A 20,963-nucleotide genomic window follows, 5' to 3' on the forward strand; every position below is an offset into this window, starting at 1 on the left:
CATCAGCAGTTCCAATAGTGATGGGGGCTGAAGAATTTGTGTGGATAACTCAAAAGCTGCCTTTTCCAGTGCCCTCCTGCTTTGCCAAAGGAAGTGCAGACAGAGAGGCAGAGCTGATGCCAGCACAAGGAGGGAGCTGTGGGCAGGGAAACCTGGGAATGCTGCAGTGGCACTGCTGTGTCCTTGGGGAATGAAGGAGCAAAGGGAAGGGAAAGTGCAAAAGCAACTTGGTGGTCAGCAGCTGATGGCTGCAAAACAAATGGAATTGCAGAGACAGATTCTCAGATGGCATCTGAGAGCCAACCTCATGTTTCCTGTCCAAAACCAGGCCTGCTTTTGTGACAGTTTTTGTATCTGCCTCACCAGGTAACACAGCAGTCACTCCAACAGAGAGGAAGCACCCAGGAGCAAGACAAACCTCTGACCTTTCAGAAAGCCTCACCCATCCCCTTGTCCTGCTAGTCAGGAAAGACTCTGTCACTGGAATAATGCTCCCAAATCACCAACATTAATTACCTCCATGCCTGGGTCTACCTTGGCAGACTCTCAGGCATGGCAGGGAGGGGAGCAAGTGGTGCCAAGACACTGAAATGGGTACTGTGCCACACTGGCAGGTAACAGGGATGGGCATTCCCAGCCCAAAGGTGCTTTGTGCTCCCCACCAACACCGTCCATTTATTCCCACAACAGTCCAGGGACCTTGGCAGGAGCATCATCCACCTTGTACAGGTGGAGAAGAGAGGCAGACAATGAATATTCCCTCTGCTCAGCTGGAAGAAGGTTCAGCCCAGCCTCTTCAGGCCTTTGCTCAGAAATTTTGCAGTCAAAAGGAAAATCTCCTGTTAGATTTTCCCAGTATACTCGAGATGACTGGCTTCATTAAAAACAAAGAAAGAAAAAGCCCTAATGTGCACTAGGGAATAGGCAGTTGCTCAGAGAAGCATATGCAGTAAGAGAGAAACAGTGTAAGGAAGAAAAAAAAAGCATGAAGAGCAATTTGAAGCCAGTAGCAAGAATTAAAGCTGGGTCCTAACACAAAACAGACTGCTACAATATATGAAAGAAAATTACGTGTGGGAAGGTTAAACACAGGATTTGATGCTGTAACACCACAGACTGCTCAGCAGCTACTTTTAGAGGCTGCTGATTAGTGCAGCCCAGGATGGGTGCTTGCTGACCCTTGCAGGAATCCCAGCAATCATCCAGCAGGAAGGCACCACGCTCACACAGCCATGGCCGGTGCCCCTGGAGCTGAGCTGAAATCAAGCCTCCAACAACCACACAAAACACAACGTGAAAATGAAATAACTTGCAATTAACAAGAATGAGGAGTTAAGAGAGGCCTACAGTCCCTAATCAATCTCTTGCTGCCTGGCCTGCTCCACCGATGAGCCCCATTGTTAGTTTTGATTGTGTGTGCAGGAGTGTGAAGCGGCGGCTGGAAGAATACCTCTCCATCAAAACTGTGATTTCCTTCTCCTCTCAAGACTCATCAAGGGTGAAGAGGAGGAGAGGGGAGAAGATAGAGATACAAAAAGAAACAAACAGCTAGAATAGGCTTCCCCAAGACACTCTGCTAGGTTTGAGGAGGAATAACTGAAACTGCAGGTGTGCCAATAATGTGGACTCAAGAATCACAGCTCCCATCACTGCTGTCAGCTTCAGGATGAAACAAGAGCACTCAGGAGAATAAAAGTAATCCCTGCATTAACCATCCTGCTTATTCTGAGCTGTACATCATTCACCAGCGTGCCCTGGCCAGACTGGTACTCAGACTGTGCTGGAATCTCAGCAGACCAGAGTGTCTCTGCACATTTAACCACAGGAGTTATTATTCTCTTCCTAATCTCTGTAGTAAGGAGTTGCTTTTACACCTCCAAGTAGAGAGCTCTGCATGTCCCTACTTTGGATAAATGTACACATTTAATGTAAAACTAGATATTATTATTTACCCACAAAGATAGTTTAACATTTTAGAAAATGTAGTGGCCTCCTGGTCTCAGTAGTTCCTTTAAGCCACAGGATCTATCAAATAAAAGGATTTCTACTCTTTTTCTTTCAAATTGATTGACTTCAAGTGCTTTGGCTGAGACCGTGTCCTTAGGCACACAAAAAGAAAAAAGCCTGCGATTTAATTTCTTTCCACTGTTTGTTCATTTGTACAAGTGTCTCCAAATCATCTCCTCTTCAAATTTGACCAGTCTTTCTGTTTACTGAAGGACTTTCTTTGTCTGAAACAATTGTCATTGCCTTTCTAAAGACCTCATTTCCTTACTCCCATTCAGGACCCAGCCAGAGACAAGGATAAACAGCACAATGTACTCCTGGCCAGGCAATGACAGCCTGATTTGCCACCTCCTCATTCCCAGCCAGATAAGCTGATGTAGAATTTCCCCAGCAATGTTTGTTTGCTTTAACAGACATCTTTAATGGCTTGTTACAAAGGGACTTGAGGCAGTTCCTGGATATCTGATGGGTGGGCTGGTCTAGACACACCAGTGAAGCATCACACACAAGTCTGTGCCACGGCTGGACACATCTAATGAAGCAGCAACAGGAATGGAATACAAAATTGTCAAGTGCCCCAGGAGCTACAGTGCATTACAGCCCACAAAAAAAAATCATCAGAATCTAAACTCCTGGTGAGGAATCTGTAACAGCCTTTCCACAGTGTTTAATTGAAACAATAAAAAGGAGCAAACAAACGGGAGGGAGCTGTGAAGCCTAAGATGTGCCTTTGTGCCCACGCACTCACAGAGGGGCTGAAAATCACTGGGACATCCTTCAAGCTGATGAGCTCATCTGTTGCACTGATAGGGATCACCAATAAATACTGGTATGGTTTCATTGGAATTCAGTGCTCATTTATAGATGCAGTCATTGACATTCCCAGCACAGCCCTGTGATTAACCCTTTCACTGGAGCTGTAATCCCAATTAATGCAAACTGGCTGGACACATCCAGCAGGTAGATAATAAGCTCCACTATAGCAACAGCACACCTTGGCCAGGAAAACCAACATCTTTCATCTTCATTTAGCTTTGAAGGGGTTACATTACAGGAACTCCTATTGCATCCCTCACTTAAAATTAAATGCCACCAGCAGTGCTACTGAAATATGCTTTTAAAGTTTAAAGCCGAACTACAGAAGCTTGTAAAGTGCCAAGGGACTTCTCTGGTTTAATTATATAGACCCTGTTCCATAAACTGCTTGAATAGAATAAATACAAATAGCTTCCATACTTTGTGACCTCTCTGGGTTAATGAAATGCACACAAACACCCACAGTCTGCTATGGCTCAGAAATTCCACAGCATAAACACACAGCCCTGCTGGAAGCTATAGTCAGGATTCAAGCCTTCATACATACAAGAGAACCAGCTGTCTGGACTCAGCAAGGAAATAATTTGTTGTTTATATTCTACTACTATTCAAAGCTGCAGCCAGTGGGAATTGTCTGCAATTTACTTAACAGGGAGAAAAAGTCTGGAGTTTTTAAATTCATGTCGAAGTTAGCAAATCTGCTCTTCTTGTCTGGAGAGGTGGTGAGGTAAGAGAGCCTGAGGAATTCCAAGAATCAATAAATGACCCACCCTTGGCTCTAAGAAATGTGAGATCTTCTTTACCTGTTGACACTCACCTCCATCCTTCGGAAGTACTTCGGAATAAATACTCAAATGAAGAAGAGAAAGCAAGAAGAATGTGTAGAGAGAGAAATCTGTACTTTAGTATCCCCTGTCCTGCATATAAATAGTTTATATTGCCATTTCACCAAGGAGAGTTTCCTTCTACCAGTGGCAAGCCCCTGAGCTGCCAGCCAGTTCTTGTTCATGTGGCCAGCATACAATTTTCTCACATTTTCTCAACTTTCTCCAAGCATGCCATCACTCTTGTGGTGCAGAAAAAACTGCAACTTGTACTGTCTGGCCATGGCATCCAACAGACATCTCCAGGAGTCTGCTGAAGTTTCATCCATGGGATATTTAACACTACAAGTGTGAGCACAGGTCTCTGGAGGTGTTAGAGCAGCACTGCACCATCTCAACAGAGATCTGTTTTCAGGATTCAATGGCAGCACCTTAAAATCAACAGAGTTATTCTCTTCCCTGGGCACTGAGCTGCTTTTGTCGCTGCTATGTGCCTCAGGTAATCCAGAACTCTCCTAAGGCCAAGCAATATGACTGTTTTGGGGGATATTCTCCTAGTTTTACTAAAGATCCTAGGTGCTGTCTTGTACACATCCTCACTTGCTCTATTTGTTGGGTTTTATTTGTTATATATTTTTTCCCCTGAGGCACTAAAGTTGCAGAATAGGAAAACATTTGTCCTATTATATAGAGAAGCAATCTAGCAATCATCCACATGTGGCACACAGCTGTAGGTCTGCAGAAACAGAACTTCCCCACTTATTGCTTGTGGAGTTCCCTCCTTTACTGAACACCCTTCTTGAAGGAGATTTGCTCTCAGGAGAATCAGTGGGAGGCAGATATGATTTTAAGTGCTGTTGTGTTTGCCATGGAGAAGAAGAAAGTTCTCCCACTGACCTGTAAACTTGGGCTGTTGGCACTTGAACCAACCTAAAGACAGGACTTAACATCTTGGTGACTAATAACATCACACCTCAGCTCTCTAATGCATCAGCTCAGGAGGTAACAGAGGAAGAACACAGCCCCTCTATCAAGGCACAAGCTCCCAGCCCACCCAGCCACAGCAGTAAAGCAGCCGACACACAGAAGACAGACTGTTATTGCTACTCATCACATAAATGGCACTTCACACACACCAGCATGAGTTGCTGCTCAAAAGGGATTCCAATTTACATAAAGACAAGATGATGGCACGCAGACAAGCTACAGGATGGTAAAAAAACATAGGGACATATATCTCATAGTGAAGTAATGATGAGCCTTGATGGTTACATAAGGTTTTATTACTGCGGCATGTAACTGATAATATAAAAAGGTGAAGTGCCAGGCCAGATGCCTGAGGTATTATGCACAGAGAGTCTCTTCTCTTTACTCCAGACTTTGATATATAAGTGAGAGACCAGATGTCAAACCTCCTACTTTTTAACAGAAGAAAGGATCTTTACTTCCCTCACGAGCAACACTCTGCCAGGTAACAGAGGGCAGTGATTTTCCAGTCTAACCACTGAGAAAGAGCAAATACACCCTGGCACGTTGAAAAAAACCATGAACCCAAAGAATCAGGAGCAGGCAGGGGTGCACACACCTACCTTGAAGAGCAGGCAGTCCCCCTGGTGCTCAGCATAGATGGAGCTGAGCCTGTACTGGTTCTCGGTGGTGATGTCGATCTGGTAGCCCGTGAGTGTGTAGCACACCTTGCGGAACTCCTGGATCTTGGTCTGGAAAACTTCTTTCAGGCGCTGGTTTTTCAGTTCTGCACTTTCCACTTGCTTCTTCAGCTCTGGTTAAGGGAAGAAAATGGGTATTTTCTTATATGTCACCAGCACGGAGCCCTTGTGCTGTACTTGCAGTGCTAGCCAAACTGAGTGAATTGAAAAGGTTAATTAAAAAGTGAATTAAGCAGGCAAGAAACAAGCAAGCTGGATGCCTCTCCTCCTGGTCCCAGCAGACTAAAAGATAGTAAACTGGGGAGTAAGGAAAACAGACATGTCTTGGTGGGATGGATTTTTCCTTTGCTCAGCCAGTTTTTTAACAACACACTACAAAAATTCAAAGCTATAGCTTCCATTTCCCCACATGCACACGGCTTGTTTTCTACACAGAACCCAAGAGAAGGGTGCTCCTCTACAGAAAGCAATAAAGTGGAAAAATGGTCCAAAATACGCCTCTGTATGGTTGCATCAGGAGGAAGCTGCCTACGAGGTAAATCTCCTCCAGTGGAGGAGATTTGAGGTAAGTGCTTTGATCTCAAATTGACACACTGCTTAGGGAATCCCTCAAGGTTTGGGAAGGGGCTTTTACTGCAATAAAAAGCCTGGAGAGCACCTCTGCCTCTTTGCATTTGCTACCTTAACTGGACTAGTCCCTATCAGAGAGGCCCTGGGAGACTGCCTGCCACTCACCTGTGTTTTATTGCTACAAAGGGAGCTGCCAGTACTGTGAATCCTTCAAGAGGATACACAACAATTACCATGAATCTTTCACCCAAGGTGCCTTCTGAGTAATTAAACCTCAATTTATCATCCCATTAATTAAAGAGATTGGCTTTACTTTAATATACACTAGAGATGTATCCCAAGTCAGCCTGTTTTATCAACACTGCAGCCCAGGGTTAGGAAAAATCCTGACTCTTTCTAACAGCAAACAAATAGACTTCCTCAGTCGAATACCTCTTTGTCATTCTGAGGTTTAAGGCTTTGTGCTGTGATCAGAGACATAATTGCAGCATTTGCAGCCCATATGTCTTCAGTTCAGCTACTTCAGGTCCAGCAGCAGGACAGCAGGAACTCAGAGCAAGGTGACTGCTGGAATATGAGGGATGGTTTTGGCTGGGTTTATAGAGCCCATACTAAAACATTATCACTTCCCAAGTGAGCTGGAAATTTTTTTGCTGGAGTACTTGCTGGAAAGTGTTTCCATTGGCCTCCCAGGCACAGTGCAGGGAGGATGGAGGATGGAGACTGCAAGGCCATGGACTTGCCAGTGACATTGACCTCTGAGCAGCTGCAGGCACACCAGGAGAGAGACAGCCACCTCTCATCTCCTCTACTGCTCTGGTTAGGCACTGTGGGTGGAACAAAAGGATAATTCAATGTGTTAAGGTAAAGTGCCTTCAATGCCACCGAGGATGCCCCTGCTCAGAAGTACTTTGGCCTTAATCCAACTCAGTTTAATCCCCAGGCAAGGACAGGAATTCTTTAATGGTTAAAGAGAACTGCATGTTCCTTTACTTCTGAGTGAGAGCATCCACTCAGGGAGAGTTAACCCTGGCCAGCTCCTTACCTTCAGCTAATCCAGCTCCACCTTGCTGGGCAGCTTCTGGTGCTGATGTGCAAGCAATGATCGCCTTTACCCTGGGCACCCCCAGCTGCATCTTGCTTTATGAAGGGGAGCAAACCAGTTGTGGGGAACATCATCTTTGGTTCACTAAAACCCTGCTATACAGGGAACCTCCTAATTGTTGGGGGATGTAAAGCAAGTAGAGACTATCCAAACCACCCTTAATGGCCCAAAGGGTTGTGTTTTACACACAGTCCCTTCTCATGAGCTCAAAAAGGCTCTTTTCTGACCACCCACCTTCCCACTCACAGCAACTCATCAATGTGTAATTAATTCAACCCTTCTCTGGATTATTACAACCCTTTCCCCATCATCTCAGCTGGGACTGGTCTTTGATTAATCAAGTAATCAGCCTCTGAAATTGGGAGGTTAATGGGTGGCTCTGACCTGGATAGTCTCAGTTTTCATTCAGCTATGCAACTGTTAAGGACAAAATCGTATATATGAAAGTAAAAATTCAGTGACCACACTGCAGTGGTAAATAACATTTCGTCACTGTCAGAGACAGCTCTGCCTTTAATATATTGCCATGTCCAACAGCAATATTTTTTTCCTTAATAAATGCAGCCTAGCCTTGGAAAAGTAAATCTGCCTCTTCCTACTGCATCTCAGAGGTTGCTTTTCCCAACTTTTATAACCTCGGAGGTGGATGGCACCCTAATTCATTAACTCCTTGAACAGCTTTCGTTATTCATGAAGAGTTAGTGCTTTTTCCACTGTTTTGTCTCTCAGATTTGATCCTGCCAGTGGCCACCACGAGCATCCTTACCCCCACCCAACAGTGCTGGCCTAGTTAAACAACCCTCTGACTCTGCAACAGCAACTGAGTGATGGCAACTGCTTCCCTCCACTCCCCTCAGGGCAAGAAAGGAAAAACTTTGACTACAATCACTCTTTAATGCAAGAAATCTGGAGCTTTCCAGTGTAACTGAAGTACCAGGGAGCTTTCACCCCCGACTGGACTGTGTGCCCTTGCTGCCTCCCGGCTGCTCCTCCTGGCCCTCTTTCCAGAGCCTGCAGCAGTGCTGGTGTCCTGGCTGGAGGAATTATCTGCATGAAAAACCTCTCTGCGGGTTGGAGATGCCCTGTGTCAGCCACTGCCACAAGGTGCTGAACTGGGAAGCTGCTAATGTAAATGCAGCTGGATGTGCCAGGGGTGGGACAAAGCCTTGTCATCCCTCCCGTGACTCCATCAGGGCTTCTTTAGCTTAGGGACAGAGCAGGGAAAAACCCAAGCGCAGGGACACAGGAGGAATGCCTGAGTTTGCAGCTGCCCCCGGTGAAAGGTCCACTGAACCCTGACTGTAAAACAGAGATTGCTCTTCCTTTACGCCCAATTAAGCCGCAGTGCTGAGCAGCTCAGCTGCAGCTGGTGCCTCCCTCCCGCAGTGTTTATCCCCTGGGAGCAATTCAACCCGGGGCTGTTCCTGGTTTAACTCAGGACAGCACTCAGCACTGCGACCGGCCCTGCTTTCCACTGAGGGATCTGCTGGCACCACCAAGAAAGCACAGCATGAGCAGGATCCTTGCAAGAGTAACAGCAGAGGAAGGTACACTGAGACTTGAGAGAAGTCAGATGGGATCCCGCTGCTGAAACAAAGCCATTTGAGATGTCCTGGGGTATCTTTCATACCTTTTATCATACTTCTGCAGGAAAGAAGCATCCTGCAGGTTGTGTGATACCAGCCAGCCCCAGGCCAATGTCTCAGACACCTTGGGGTGTCTAAAATGGCAAAAATTGATTAATTTTAGGGTACCTATGGAGCCTCTCTGCACCATGGGTCTGTCCAAGTACAGACCTGGCACCACAGATTCCCTGCACCCAGCCAGCAGGATGGCAGCATTTGCGCAGACTTGGGGACAGTAATTAATCCTTCTAATATGTCCCCCATCAAGTGAAGATGTTAAGCTGAAATGCAGCTCATTGTTTGCTCTGCATCTGAATTCAAAGCTGTGAAAACGCTAATTCTTAAGCCTCACCTAATACCGCTAATTCCCGCCAAATTTCTCGCAGAGTCAGGAAAAATTGATTTAAAAGTCAGAGTGCAACTCAGCTGTTTCAGAGCAGTGCTTAAGGCACAGCCACAGAGGCCCTGGAAGAGAGGGAGATCCTGTTGGGATGGTCAGAGCAGGGCTCCAGTGACAGCACTGATGTGTCCACCCCTTTCATCTACCACCTACAGAAACCTGAACATCTTGATCCATTCAGATCTTCCCCAATGTTTGGAGAATTAGGTTTAATTACACCTTTAAAAGACAATATTTGAAAATGAGAACCTCTCTATTTAGAGAACTTGTTTCAGTTCCTGTATTTGTGTTTGACTTGCACAACAACACAGGTGAGAGAAGTTGCAGAGGCCATGGATGGGGAAGGTCACATCACAAACTCTCTTCATCCCAGAGAAGAGATGCCAAAGCATCTCCAAGTTTATGAAACAAATAAGAACTGAGAAAATAAGCAGGAGGTTACACAGGCCATGCCTTGGTTGGGGGTATGACTGAGCTGAAAACAAAAAATGGAGAATATAGAGAACAGGAAAATATGTAGAAATCATGTCCCATCTCCTTTGTATTCAGGCTGAGAGTATGCACAGAAAGTTGCTTGTCCTGAAGAGTTTGATGTGGGAAAAAAATCCTCACTTTAAAAAAAAATCATTAATCTGTTAGAAAATTAATATTGCCAAATGATTAATTCCTCCTAATGATACTGCTTCTTGAAACACCTTGTATTTTCACACACTTACATTGACTTTAATGAATAATTCAAACTATTTTGGATAAATAAATAAAATATGAGTTGGGCTTTTTTGGTCTCATATTGGAAATGTCACTGCTTTTTATTCCATTCCTTTGACACTCCTTACATCTGAAACTGTTCAGAGCAGCCTGGAAATACCACAGCTTTGGCTCTTGCTCCAGGTTCAGCCAGGTCAATCAATAACAATAGCAGTTTCTACACCAAAGAAAACCAAACTCACATTTTGCCTTTTCCCCAGGGAAAGAGAAGGAAACAATGCGACTCTGAGCATGCCAAAAGTGGCATGAAATTAAATGTATCACTAGTCTTTTCCAGGAAAATACAAATTTGTTCTGCCCATCCTCAAAGATGCCACAAGCCATGTAGCTGCATTAATTCAGCTGCAATCCCAGCTATTATATATCTCTCTCAGAAAGGCCTGCAGTCCTTTCCAACTCTCCATTAAAGGTTACTTTCTCTCAGTGACATGTTTGGGGGTCACTCACTCCAACACACACAGGATAAAGCATTTACACATCAATTGCTGTCCCTGCTGACCCTGCCAGGGGGCCTCAAGACAGATGCCACCAGACAGTGCTATGGAGGATGCTGCATTTTCACCAACCCTGCTTCACTTAAACAGGAGATTGCTCAAATTTTGTTTCCAGCTTACAGAGATGGATGCCAGAATCACCTTGTTCACACAATGGGAAGAGGAAACACTGTTTTCTCAGATCCAAGCAGCAAGGCACATTTACATTTATTCTTCCCCATCTACAGGAGGTGCTGCCATGCAGGGGCACTCCTGAACCACCCCCTGCACCCCCAAACTGATTCTGAATTATTCCATCCATTGCAAGTCTGTTCTTGCCATCTGTCTCTCTGCACCTGGGGCCCTTCCAGTCATTCCCCTGCTCAAACATCAAGCTGGAATTTTCTCTGCCAGCCTCAGTTTATGAGGAGCAATGTCTGAAAAGAGTTCTGTGATATTCTGTGAAGGGCACAACATAAAAATAAATTGTATCGTGTTAAATAAAGGCTAATAGGAGAAGAGCTGAACACTTTCTGATGTAGGCAAGCTTATGACCACTGCTTTTGAGAAATAAAATTCGCTTTGTTAGGTTTTATAGGCATGTTTTATGCCCTGGGGGAGTGGGACCCTGCAGCCCCACACCACCCCTACCCGACCTTACAGTCTGGCAGCCTCACACTGCTCTCTGCAAAACTTGAAGTTCGTGACATTACAGCCATGAATTATAACTTTTCTTGAAGGTAAAAACAGTTTTATATTCAACAGACTGCACTGGCTGTTCAATTTGAAACCTAAGTGGTATTTATTTGATCAGTCAACATTGGTTTATTTTTAAACCGTCTATGTACCATATGGTTCAATGCACCTCCCAGCCCCCTGCTTGCCCTTCCAGCAGCTCTGGGGAGAGTTTCCAAAGGCAGCACAGCACAAGTAAAGGTCTCCACCACCATGACCAGATGAAGCTCTTGCACTGACCAAGAACTGCCCACTAAAAAAATGATTTTCCAGATGTTTCTCTTCACTGAAGATGGTTGGCTGAAGGCTCCATTTCAGACAACCCATGTACCTTTACAAAGGACATTATTAATTATGGACTTTCTGGAAAGAAATCCATAATTAGCCTCTGATAACTTGAAGAAAGTAGCAGAAGACATTGGGAGGGTAAGGTGAGAGCAGCAGGACACTGAGGACCAAAGAGAGGAAGCTGTGGAAAAGCATGAATTCTCTCTTGCAGTACCTACACAAACATTGGGTCAGGATCAAGTGAAGGGTGATTTTCTTTTCTTCCTTCTGCCAAAACTGAGATTACAACACCAAATGGCAAAACTCACAAGCACACCTGAGGTTGGCCAATGGAGCACCCCTGAGCAAAAGGTTCTCTCAGGGCATCCCAGCCTCAGCACTGCTTGGAGCTTTCCTTGTTGGCAGAGCTGTGTTGGAGTGGGGGCAGGAGGAAAACAAGTGGGCTTTTGGAAGCTCAGCTCAGTTCCTGCAGCTGCTCTCAGTGGAGGCAGCACAGGGCTGTGTGAAGAGACCCTGGGTACCACTAAAATCTGTGGCTGTAATGGTGCGAGCAGCCTGCTTGCAGCAGTACAGAACGCAGTGGGGATGGCAGCACACACCCCAGACAGCAGATATTAACCTCAGGAGAGCTATTTATTGCCCAAGATGGACTCCATCAATTAGCATAATATGGCACAAACAGTTTGGAAATTAGGGTGGTCACACTGGTCATAAATTGTGACCCAAACAGGGAGACATCTCCCTCTACCTCCCAAACGATGATTAAGGTCTGCCAGCCACATTTCCCTTCCATATGGCAATTACAGCCCAACAGCACTTCTCAGAACAAAGTGATGTCAGCCAGAGCTGCAGCAAGTCATTAACTCTGGATGCAAAAAATAGCCTCACCTTAACAACACAAATATTCTGTGTCACTTCAGTTTACAGGAAATTACTTAACTTCTGCTTCTAGACCTAGCCAGCAAATCTCAGGTATAAGTCTTCCAGCCTACATGTTTTTCAGGTAATCTATTTTGGAGTTCAAAAAAAAAAAAAAAAAAAAGTCAGTGGGACTTTTCATGGGCTGTAGTTCAGGGAAGTCAGGTAGCAAAAAATTGGGGCATAATTTGTATCACTTGTCAGATGAAGGAGAATCACTTCTCCACTAAGTTGCTTCCAAGAAAAAGAACACTTTGAAACCACTCAAGTGTCTAATGAAAAGATTAATCCTAAGAACTATATAATTAACATATATAATATGCATTGTTAATTAGACAGGGTGGTCTGCAGAAGCATCTAATAGATTAATTTATCCTCTGCCTATCACCTCCCTTGCACTCGGCCCATTATTTTGTTTCCACTGGCACATCACTACTATCAGTACTACCCCAAAACACTGGATGCATTTAATCCTCTCCAACAGCACCCAGCATCTGCTATTAAACCAAATGAGAAAAACAGCTCCAGAAATAGCTATTTGTTCTCTCTCACAGTGAAGACTTTTTGCAGGAGTTTTACTAATTCACAGCACAGGGTGGACAATATTCAATCATGCATTAGAGAGTGCTTCACAGTTTATTAGCTGATGATGCTCAGCAAAGCTGTGAACGGGAGATTTCCACCCCTGGCAAGAGATGATTTCAAGCCTTCCCAGGAGCAAAACCATTCTGCTCTTATTCATGGAACTTTTTATAGTCAAATTCGGATGCTGAGACTCATGGAAATGCTATTTTAACTCAGTGGTAGTGTCCAAGATTATGTTACTTACAGTTTCTTGTCTTCCTCTGTTTTCTGCACTGCACATTCTGTGTTCACAACACAAAAAATCTGTAGCTTTGCAGGCAGACAAAATATAGAACTAACAAATGCCTCATGAGGTTCCTCCCATGTCTAAAGTCGCTGTTAAATAACTCTGTGGTGTAAGACAGATGCTGAGATGGGGCAGGGCACCATACAGGTACCCTTTAATTCTAATTTGGGATGCACAGACCAAACTCCAAACCCTGCAGACTCCCTGACTGTTTGGGAGCATGGCTGTCTACAAGCCTTTCTACCCACATAATAACTTCCTCACAGCCATTACAGCCCCATAATAACCCCATTCCCATCTCCAGAGCTCCCTTTTTTGTGACACTGTACCCTGCCCCGAGGTGGGGAGACTCAGAAAGGTCAGCCAAGGGCCCTGGGGTGCTGAGCACAGCCTGCAGGGCACAGCCAGGAAAATGCACAGGCTCCAGCCAGCTGGGAGAACACAATGGCACTGCCACAGAGAAAGGCAAGGCTCTGCAGCATGCCACCTTACTCGTGTTTTTAATGGCACAAGATTGTGGAGTTTGTTTTAGGGCTTTGTTCCAAAGGAAATTAAGCTTTAAAAAGCCTCCACTTGCTCCTTCTATTCAATGCTTTTTTCCTCCCCTGTTTATCCCCTTAATAGTGTTTTGAAGTGCTGGCTCTGTAAATGTATTGCTCTTGGCCTGAAAGCTCTCTGGATGCCAACTAGTCAAACCTTTCCCAAAGCCTTCTCCCTGCTCCTTGTGCTCCTGCAGCAGGACCCAAAGGCACTGTGCTCAAGAATCACATCAGATGTTTCCTCTGAGCACTCTTCTGAGTGCCCCAGACCTCCTCTCACGGGACAGCAGGTTCTGCCCTGCTTTTATTGGCATATTTTTCATGTTCTGCTTCATTGTTTGGTGTCCACTTTATGAAAACAATCCTTTAAAGATGCTCATGCTGGAGGAGAATGCTGTTGGTTCAGCGTGGAGCAGCAGCAGAGCAAGAGGGAGAAAGAGACTTTCAAACAACAGAACTGCAGGATTGTGACACAGATGGAAAGACAAGCAAACTTATTTCCCTAGAGCATGAAAGATGTTTGGAAACAGAGCCATCTCCTGGATAACCAGGCTTTCAATCATGTTACTCCAGCCTCTGGAGCTTTTATTTCCATTGCAGGAGTCTGAAGTGTTACTATGGATAAGGGAGGGTTATGTCCCTTAACCTTGTGCTGGTACTCTTGGCCAAGCATAAGGGCTTGATGTCTCCAAGCAGTGTCCACAAACTATGCCAAGGCTGGAGGACACCAAAATCATCTCTGGGCAGGTAACATCTGTCTCAGCCCAAATGCCAAGTCTCCTCTCCTGCTCCTGAATTATTCATCACGTGCTAACTTCCAAGCCAGTTCCGTTTTCAATTTTTAAATATTTAATAATTGGGTATTAAATATTCATGCAATTTTATTAGAAATTTTGGAAGATGGGCACTAAGGCTCTAATTGTAAAGTTCATCATTGGGACCAACTGCCTACTCAGAGAGACCTTCTGGCTACCTAGAAAGAGAGAAGGAAGAACAGAAAAGCTAAAACAAGTATTTATGCACCTCTCTGACTCTAGATCACAGAGACAGAAACACATATGCCTTTTGTTTCCAAAAATGCATCACCTCTTTATGAAAAAGCTGAGAAACCTACACTGGGAACGTGCTAGTCAGCTGCAGTCTAAAGAGTTTTTAAGAGCTTCATTTCAGTGCCACAGAGGAAGATGCACACCTCAGACAGCTGCAGTGGATCTGGTTGGTAAATGAAGCCTCTTATTACAAGAAAAATATGCAGAAAATCTTGGCTGGGATTTGGGGCAGATGCAGGGGCAGTTCAGCTCAATACACCCCTAGAAGGACACAGATTCCTCCCTTTTTCTGATGCCTGCTCAGAGGGGATGTCAGGAGGCATGGTCTCCCCTGAGCTGGTCTAATAACTTGGATTCATTAATTTTCCATGGCTGTTTCTCTCAGTGTTGCTCCTCCAGACCCTGTTTTCCTCCTTTTCAGTAGATGACGTGTTTAACCCTGATTCCTGCTGAGAGCAAGCCCATGTTCCTGTCCCTCTGCATTATGAGCACATGTTCCCCACTGGGGTGGAAATTGTATGGTTTACACAAAAGATGACACAAAAGGCCTGGAATTATATGCAAATGAATGGATCCATTCCTCACTTCTTACCATCAAAAGTCAGACTTTCCAACAACTGCATGGGGTAATTTCTGCACCGGCTTTCAAACAAAGGGCATCTCTGTGTTATTAACATCTCACTGTGGCAAGCAGTTTATCACCTTTCACAAGAAGTATCTGAAAGGACACCAGCAATTATTCCCAAGGAGATTATTGGGTGGCTGTGTCCCAGCAAAGCAGCTGGAAGCTCAAGAGATATAATATTCACCAGGAAAACTACTTTCTCAAGTCAAGAGAACATGGAAGAGATGAAAATTTGAAATAACTGGAAACAAACACAAAACTAGAGGTAAAATCATGCTTGTTCCCTTCACTTTTGTTCATCTCTATATCAATATTAGGAGCACATCTTCAAAAGAAAACGAAAAGCTCCTGATTATGACATAACAGGACATTAACTCTGGAGACTTATCCTGGGAAGAAGCTTGATATTAATAATAAAAAGCCCAGAAGAAGAATGACTCCAGCACCAATTCCAGCTGCAGGAATCCAGCTGATTTCTAGCTCTTGTATATTTGGATTTTCCAAGAATTTTAAACCAAGGACTGGAGAAACACAAGACAGGCAAGTGCTCTCTTCCTGGGATTGTTGTATAACTCCTGGTTTTATCTTATAATACAACCCAAGAACCAGCATTTGTTTGGGTAATGTTCATGAATGAAGTGGAGCAGAAGTCCTGTGGAATTCCAAGAAAACAATTCCTCATGGCTCTTCACAGAAATGAGAAATTAGAGTCCCTGCATGTGCAAGAAAGACAAAGAGATTTAGTCACACAAATTTCTTCAGGGAAATCAGTGCTGGAGAGGGTGATGGTGATGTTCTACTGGGTGTGCTCTGAACACAGCTCATTTCCAGTTACACAGAATCACAGAGTGGCTGGGACTATAAGGGACTTTAAAGATAATCTTGTTCCACTCACTGGACCACCTTGCTCAGAGGCCCATCCAGCCTGGCCATGGGGAGTTTGGGGGAATTAAATCTCATTAAGTGATGCTCAGCAGCTGCTAATTCCACATTCTGACCAGAAAACACAAGAAACCAGGGATGTAACCCTGGATTGTAACCTTGGGATGTCACTTTTATATTCAAAAACCAAAAAAAAACAAACTACCACCAACAAAAACAGCAAGTCTGACCTCAGAGATAAAAGTGAAGACCTCTTATACAGTGAAATACTTTTGCTGAACCACTTTGTTACCTCCAGTTCTGTGCAAAATACCTCTTCTTACTTTGATGGAAATTCTTCTGAACACTGACACCCCTGATTCTTTGGAGCCAAAGAAGCACAAGAAAATCTGAGCAAGTCTCCTGTTTGATGGTGGGAAAGAAGAACACACTATTGCTGCACTTTTGGGTGCATATTGTCAACAACTCTAAGCTCAGACTTTTCATAGAACCCATAAATATTTTTAAAAAATTATGAGCTCTGCTTGTTTCAAGCCCAAGCAACAACCATAGAGCACATAATGGTCCAAAATGGAGCACTTTAGTGTGCTCATTTCTTCACTGATGTTTTTAAAGGTTTCTCTGCATCGTCTAGGAGATATTGTCCAGAGTGAGACTTCATGTTGCTGCAGCACATTCACACAGGACATTCAACAAGGCCACAGGCAATGAGCAGAATAATACAGCTGAGGACAGAAGAAATCCATGAGGAGATAAGGACATGCAGTGACTTCAAAAAGTTAGCTTAAAGGGCAATTCATGATAAGTAATTAAAAAAAAAAAAGGTGGAGGAAAGATTTTCAGAGGGAGAACGTGGAAAAGATTTCAAGACAGAGTCAACCACTCTGAGAGCTAAAAAAATAATTAAATAGTGGCGTTTGGAAGAATGAAAAAATGGACAAATGCAGTCAAGCCCACAGCCATCCAGAAGGCTGTATGGACCTACCTGCTCAAGACAACATCTTCTCTGGTTTCAACAAGGTCAGTTTGAATAAAGGACCAAGCCAAATCATCCAGGAGGATAAAATTAATCCCACTTTTAATTCTTATCAGCTGAGGGAGTGTGATGGAGGAATAAACAGTGGTGGTGAGTGATTTCACACCTGCACGTTTGAGTTACCTTAAGCAAGGTGAGCAGGGCCATCTGAGAACTCAAATCACACAAGAATACTTGTGGATAGATCTAATAAAACAGAATCCCTGTCTTTTTTCCTAAGATATTTTATTGGCCTATAAGCCTTTTATAGACAAAACCCACACCCAAATCAAAGATTCTGCAGAAGGCTCAGCATCTTTCTTCAGAGGAATTCTACTGAAAGTGTCAAGCAAAGACACTTGATAGCTTGAGAGTTTAAACCAGAGCTTTTGGGATAATTTTGACTGCAAATAATAATAAAACACTTTGACAGCAGGGGTTTGGGTGGAGAAAAAGGGTAGGGGAAGTAGAAACATATTCTTAATTAAAATCTCATTTAGCAAATTTTTTTTAATGTGCTTAAAAATTCCACCGAGGTCACCATTCTGGAGAGATGACAAACTCCTGGGATAAAGGCTGGAAAATCCTGGTAGTCATGTCACATTTAGCAAGTCAAAGATATGTTTGTATAAGGCTGTAGAGGGCTAAATCCATTTTACATGCCGTATGTATTATTAATTTCTGACAGTGGGCTTAGAAAAACCTAATTCTCTGGAATACGAGCTCCCTTTGAGCAGAGGGAAGCCTTTTCAAAACTCATCTTTTATTGACTGAGTCATTTTTGAGTCAATCTGTCTGCTTTCGGCAAGACAAGAGTTTTAAATCTTCTCCCTTTTTTTCCTCCTTTTTGAGTCGTGGCAAGTCTATTAAAACCTGCTAATGTATGCAGCAAGGCCTCTGATTTGAAATGTAATGAATTCTTCAGATAGTGGCAGATTAGGGGGAGAAGATGATAGAAACAGCCAGAGCTGCCAAAAAAAGAACTCTCTAGAAAAAGAGGAAGAGAAGGGTGAGTGGGAATGAGAAAGATTAACCCTTTTTACCCAGAAGAAGAAAATCTTTAAGCTCCATTAATAGAATCAGTTAAAAAAGCAGAACTGGAAGAGGCAGAGCATCTTCAGGCTTGCCTGGGGCTGAATGAGACAGAGAATAAATGAATCTTTCCTCCTAGAGTCTCTTGTAAGATTAGGTAATTCCCTGAGTGAAAAAGGAATAACTTAGAGAAAATTAGCTCCATCCATATAAATAAGCTTTCATATTCCAAACTCGTCACCCAGAGCTTCCCAGGCGAATGCCCCAAAACATTTCTGCTGTTGTGTAACAGATGGTTTCCTCCTCCCCCCTTCCCTGCGTCGGTTCCAACCGCAGTATCTTTCAGGTGATCTTGTTTTAGCACAAAAATGAGCATTTTGGTTGTAAATCATCAATCCTGTTAGTGAAAGGAGGCTTGGCAGTTTTATTGTCTTTGGCATCTTTGAAGCGCTGGACAAAGCCTATGGAATCACACAAATGAGAGATTAGCACTGTCTCCATTTTACAGATAGAGAAGCTGAGGGAAAGAAAGTCAAGGATACTACTTAATTCGACAGCACAGATCTGGTGACAGCCCTGAGAGCACAGAATCTGCTGAATCACAGCACAGACCTGGGCTATCTTCCTGTTTAACAGGAAAATTCATAGCTCAGCCTTGAATTCGATGGCTTTAAAAAATAAAATTAGCCCCATAATAAAGTTCTAATGAAACAAAACCTTAGAGAGAACAGGCTGATGAAGCACAGGTGACCCAGAGGACTATAATGAAAATTAAGCTCAGCAGAAGTGATGCAAGTGAGTAAATGTGGGAGATTGAGAAATGGGTTCTGTCAGCCCAATGTCCCTTTGCTAATGACAGGCATTGAAATGTTTTAACAACTGAGAAATCCCAACTAACAGAGGCAAAATCCTTCAATTTAACATGCAGCAGAGATATGTAAGTCCATGCATGTCTTGAAGGAGAGACTGTCTTTCCCTACAGATGCAAGGCATTCAATCCTCTATCACACAACTCAAACCACAAAAGGCAAGAAGTTTTAAGAGCAAAGTTAGCTCAAAAGCTGCTGGAGGCAGAGATTGTGGAAACTAAGCACGAGCCGGAAAAAACAGCAGCAGGAAACCTTTGCAGTGGGATACAGGACACAGGTGAAAGTGTTATCTTGGAGGGCAGCAAGCCATGGGAGTCAGCCTGGATTTTCAAATTGCTTCCAGGTACTGTCTGCATCTGCTGGCAGAAACACATTTTCTTCCACCCTGGAGAATAACAATGGCTGTTTGCTTGTGTCCACATCTCCTAAACTCCATCAGCCCCTTGATGTGGTTCTCCCCAGCTGGGAAGCTGCCTTTTCCTACCTGTCTGTTTGCTTCCAAGCCTGATGTGAATGCTGCAGAACTCACGAGAACTTTTCCATTTCCACGTATTAGTGCTTTTGGGAAGAAGAGGTTGTGCTTGCTTTCATCTACGTAGACACAACCCCAACCTTTAGCTGGGTGCCAGCCCTGTGATTCAATAGCTGGCACTCTCTGCCTGAATCAGTAATGAGCTAAAGGTTATGGCAGGGAGCACGCTGAGCTCTGGATAGTCCATCTTTCAGAGGAGATAAGAGACTCAGACCTGGAATGTTACGGAAGAGGTAAAACATTTTTCCTGGCAGAGCATTTTTTATTTGGGGCTGAGGGCACAACCCAGGACTGTGGCTTCAGTCCTGTACAAATGCCATTTGGTAACCACGTTCTGCCTCCTCCATTTTTAAGTTAAAAAGACACTTCTCACTTTGTGCCATTGGGATGGCCCCTGTGTGGCACTGAGCAGCTGCTGTACTTCACACGAGCCATGGATGCACATTAGTGGAGGATGAAGCAACCCCCGTGCAGATTTCCTTTTGCTGTGAAGTTTTGCAGAGCACTTTGGGAATCCTGAGGGGCCAACACACTCATTGCAGCAAGCTCCACGTCATCAACTGTAGCAGCAGGCTCAGAGAACAGCCTACCCCAAAATTTCACTATTTTTCTTTTCCAACTTCATCTTGCATTTTCCCTGCACAGCCTCTACCTCCTTTCTTCCTGCCCTACTTGTTGGGAAGATTCTCTTGCTTTCTGACATTGCTTGAACTCTTCCATCTCTCTGTCTCCTGAGAACTCTGCACCAAACATTGGCTTAGTGCAGGACTATCCTGTTTGGAAAAAGATCAGTCAAAACATTGAGATCTCCCATGCTTAGTCACCAAAGAGATTATTTTGGTAGAGAAAAAAAAGCACAGCACTGAGGTAACCTTGACTCTTGGCTTCCAATGATCCACCCCACACCAGGGAGCCAGTGCACACAGAGTCCTGATCTCTTGCACTGCAGCCTTCCACAAGAAGGATTCACTTCATTTACGTTTAGAGAATATTTTACTCACTGCTGCTGCTGTGGACTCTTCCCACTGAGGTCAATGACACCAAGTGCCATGGAGACCATGCTGCTGGCGTGAGCAGCTCTGCCAAAACAGGTCAGAGACTCTTAGGAAAAGTGTACACTGAGGAACAAGTGAGGAAAGGAAAAATGGTACACACACAAAAGATCTGTGCGCGTGGGATGAGCAAGCAAGAAGAAACAGATTTACCCAACTCGGCTAAATCAGTGAATTAGCTCTGTGCTCGAAGAAAAAGTTATCCTTAAAGGCTGTGCTATTCAGTAGCTCACTTTACATCTGAGAAAAGTCTGCAAAAATCCTCCTGTATTATCTCTAGCCTTATAGATTTCTTCTTTTC

General features: G+C 44.1%; 1 protein-coding gene across 6 annotated transcripts in view; it reads right to left on the reverse strand.

Moving 5' to 3' along the window:
* MAD1L1 (mitotic arrest deficient 1 like 1) overlaps positions 1 to 20,963 on the reverse strand; it is a 346,806-nt gene that overhangs the window by 83,990 nt on the left and 241,853 nt on the right. For all 6 annotated transcript variants that reach the window (XM_058815936.1, XM_058815934.1, XM_058815935.1 and 3 more), the window contains one exon: positions 5,237 to 5,427. In XM_058815936.1, the coding sequence (XP_058671919.1) occupies positions 5,237 to 5,427 (191 nt within the window). The remainder of the gene's footprint in view (positions 1 to 5,236; positions 5,428 to 20,963) is intronic.

This window comes from Ammospiza caudacuta, chromosome 17, assembly GCF_027887145.1.
Source record: "Ammospiza caudacuta isolate bAmmCau1 chromosome 17, bAmmCau1.pri, whole genome shotgun sequence".
Classification (NCBI taxonomy): Eukaryota; Metazoa; Chordata; class Aves; order Passeriformes; family Passerellidae; genus Ammospiza; species Ammospiza caudacuta.